Source organism: Anomaloglossus baeobatrachus, chromosome 9, assembly GCF_048569485.1.
Source record: "Anomaloglossus baeobatrachus isolate aAnoBae1 chromosome 9, aAnoBae1.hap1, whole genome shotgun sequence".
Taxonomy (NCBI): domain Eukaryota; kingdom Metazoa; phylum Chordata; class Amphibia; order Anura; family Aromobatidae; genus Anomaloglossus; species Anomaloglossus baeobatrachus.
Genome location: NC_134361.1, coordinates 71,053,663 through 71,056,987, shown reverse-complemented (window position 1 = coordinate 71,056,987; position 3,325 = coordinate 71,053,663). Strand labels below are relative to the sequence as shown.

Genomic DNA, 3,325 nt, shown 5'->3' with positions numbered 1-3,325 from the left:
CGACGACAACGACGTCGCTGCAACGTCACCATATTCTGTGACGTTGCAGCGACCATAGATGATCGTTAGTAAGCTGTCAAACATGCTAAATAAAGCAGCGACGAAGCAGAGATCATAGCGACGTCGACGGTCGTTGTGTGGTTTCAGACATTTCATTGCACGACGAGTCAGAGGTGTGGTTTTAACCCCTAGATACGGTTTGCGTTATCTCTTTTCACGCCCCTCTGTTCCTATTGGTGATCGCTACAGCGCTTTGCGTTGTCTTTCTTCACGCCCCTCTGTTCCGATTGGTCATCACTACAGCGTCGCCTGATTGGGTGACCGTATCAAACAAAAGACGACGCAGTAGCGCTTCCATTCACTCTACCTGAGCTTTTTCAGAACGCAGTTTGTTGCAGTGATTTTTTCAATTTGTTGATTTCGTCTTGGATTTTTAATATTCTCCTGACTTAAAGGTAAGTAATTTTTTTAGGCAGTATTATACCAATATTCTAGTACATCGTGACATTAATATAGCAACTGTATTCTTGTATATTGTGGCAGTATTATAGTTATATTTAGTTATATTTATCTATGTACATAGGGGGAAGTATTATAGCTTTTCTATTCCTGACGTTATATATTCAATACCGCTGTACATATAGTTATGTTCTTGTACATAGGGGCAGTATTATAGTAGTTATATTCTTGTATATAGAGGCAGTATTATAGTAGTTATATTCTTGTACATAGGGGCAGTATTATAGTAGTTATATTCTTGTATATAGGGGCAGTATTATAGTAGTTATATTCTTGTATATAGGGACAGTAATATAGTAGTTATATTCTTGTATATAGGGAGCAGTATTATAGTAGTTATATTCTTGTACATAGGGGCAGTAATATAGTAGTTATATTCTTGTATATAGGGGCAGTATTATAGTAGTTATATTCTTGTATATAGGGGCAGTATTATAGTAGTTATATTCTTGTATATAGGGACAGTAATATAGTAGTTATATTCTTGTATATAGGGAGCAGTATTATAGTAGTTATATTCTTGTACATAGGGGCAGTAATATAGTAGTTATATTCTTGTATATAGGGGCAGTATTATAGTAGTTATATTCTTGTATATAGGGACAGTAATATAGTAGTTATATTCTTGTATATAGGGAGCAGTATTATAGTAGTTATATTCTTGTACATAGGGGCAGTATTATAGTAGTTATATTCTTATACATAGGAGCAGTATTATAGTAGTTATATTCTTGTACATAGGGGCAGTATTATAGTAGTTATATTCTTGTACATAGGGGCAGTATTATAGTAGTTATATTCTTGTACATAGGGGCAGTATTATAGTAGTTAAATTCTTGTACATAGGGGCAGTATTATAGTAGTTAAATTCTTGTATATAGGGGGCAGTATGATAGTAGTTATATTCTTGTACATAGGGGGCCGTATTATAGTAGTTATATTATTGGACATAGGAGCAGTATTAAAGTAGTTGTACATAGGTGGCAGTATTATAGCAGCTATATTCTTGTGCTTAGTTTATAACAATGTAGTAATACATTAATTTCCTTTTTTTTCAGATGTCTTCCAACAAACAAGAATTCATAAGGGAGGTGATTGAGATGTATCAATCCCTGCCTTGTTTGTGGAAGATAAAGTCTGTCGATTACAGCAATCGATACAAGAAAAAGCAGGCCTATGAGCAGCTTATTGAACTGTTCCAGAGGCATAACCCTACGGAGACCATTACGACAGAGATTGTGCGAAAGAAAATCCAGGGTCTTCGCACCGTTTATAAAAAGGAACTAAATAAGGTGGAAAAGGCCAGCAAATCTGGTGCCGGAACGGAGGAACTTTACGTTCCAAAGCTTTGGTACTACGATTTGCTGGCCTTCATAAGAGACCAAGAGGTACCACGGACAATAACATCGCTGTCCTTGGGTCCGGGAACACAGCCTGAGGTCCGGTCTGACACCACAGTTGGAGATGTAAGTACCTTTGTGAAACTTTTGATGTACATGGCATTATTTAATTGAAAATAGTTACTACGGTTTTCTATGATTACTGTTGCAGATTTCAAAATGTATCCCTTCCAGTTCAGATAAGTATACTCCTTTGCTAGTTTCTCCACACTCTATTTTCATACCATGTAATGACATTTCATATCTTGTAGTACTAGTCTGCCCCTCCCATTAGTTTCCAGTGCATGTGTATCCCTGTGCCTGCTGCTCATGATATCTGATTTTAACATCATTTTTATTGTTCCGCAGGATCGTTGTGAAGCTGGGCCAATAGTGACAGGTGGTGATGATGAAATTGCCGGGACTTCCGAGGAGACCGCAGAAGCTCCATTACCGCGGCGGATCTCCTCGACCCGTAAGAGGCAGCCGAACAACTCATCTTCAACAGACCTTATGGATATGGCGAAGAAAATCCTGGATCAGCACAGCAGACCATCCATTTGCGGATTTGCCCAGCTTACGGATGAAAGACTCCGTAAGCTGGATGACAAACAAAGAGTTCATGTCGAAAGGGTCATGCTGGAGGCCCTCAACAAGGCGTCAGAGGGGAAACTGACAGACTCCTCAAAAGTGTGTGACGTAGAACATCGACAACAGTCTTCATGGGATCAAGTGCCATGGATGAGGATGGAGCCTCCACCACACCTCCAGCATGACCCCCCCGCACAGTATCCCATGTTCCCCCCAACGAACCAATTTTTCAGCCCACAGAGGCAACATTTAAATGACTCGAATAAGCAATACCAAAATTTATAGTTTTTGTTTTTTGTTATAATATTTATGCTGTTTTTGTTGTTGTTTAAGCAATGTTAGGGAATTGTAATAAAAAATGTCTTTGATTTCAAACTTTTGTACAGCTTTCATGAATTCTGCATAACATTATTCACGGGGTAAAGGGTTGGGTGGAGGTCAAGGTTGCCATCATGGCACAACGCTACAGATGCACATATATAATGTGTGTGTGTGGGTGTTTTTTTATTTTTCTTAAATAAGAATGTTTTTGTGGGTTCTTTGTTTTAAAGCTGTGGTGGGGAACATAGTGCTCTCCCTGCTGCCTTCTAGTGCTGTCACTGTCAGTGCTGTTTGTGTTATGCCACCTACAGCTCTTTGTGCTGCCACCTATTGCTGTGTTGCCCAGGGATTGGGGGGGAAATGAGATCCTGGCCAAGGGGTTACTTCTGCAGGTATCCCGGTGTCGTGACCCGGTCTGTAATGTCAAGCTCCCAAAAAAGAGGGGGATTAGGTAGGGGGAATTGTCTGTCACGCCACCCGTGGGTTGCGTTGATAAGGTGGTGGCACCGCCACTG

The 3,325-nt window shown here is 39.8% G+C and overlaps 1 protein-coding gene across 2 annotated transcripts; it reads left to right on the top strand.

The window, feature by feature from the left end:
• The first annotated feature begins 1,149 nt into the window (after positions 1–1,149).
• Positions 1,150–2,828, top strand: LOC142250487 (uncharacterized). 2 transcript variants are annotated; one of them, XR_012725197.1, is made up of 2 exons: positions 1,150–1,985; positions 2,071–2,828. XR_012725197.1 is itself a non-coding variant. In XM_075322673.1 (2 exons), exons 1-2 carry the CDS (start codon positions 1,578–1,580, stop codon positions 2,772–2,774), a joined length of 915 nt encoding a protein of 304 aa, XP_075178788.1. In that variant the 5' UTR covers positions 1,150–1,577; the 3' UTR covers positions 2,775–2,828. The 2 variants fall into 2 exon arrangements, 1 of the variants encoding a protein (XP_075178788.1); XM_075322673.1 differs by having other exon boundaries at positions 2,268–2,828.
• The last annotated feature ends 497 nt before the right edge of the window (positions 2,829–3,325 follow it).

Bases quoted from the DNA above. Each gene is read 5' to 3' on its own strand.
- LOC142250487 (XM_075322673.1), top strand. From the start codon at position 1,578: ATGTCTTCCAACAAACAAGAATTCATAAGGGAGGTGATTGAGATGTAT. The intron at 1,986-2,267 runs GTAAGTACCTTT...ATTGTTCCGCAG, and splicing joins CTGACACCACAGTTGGAGAT to GATCGTTGTGAAGCTGGGCC.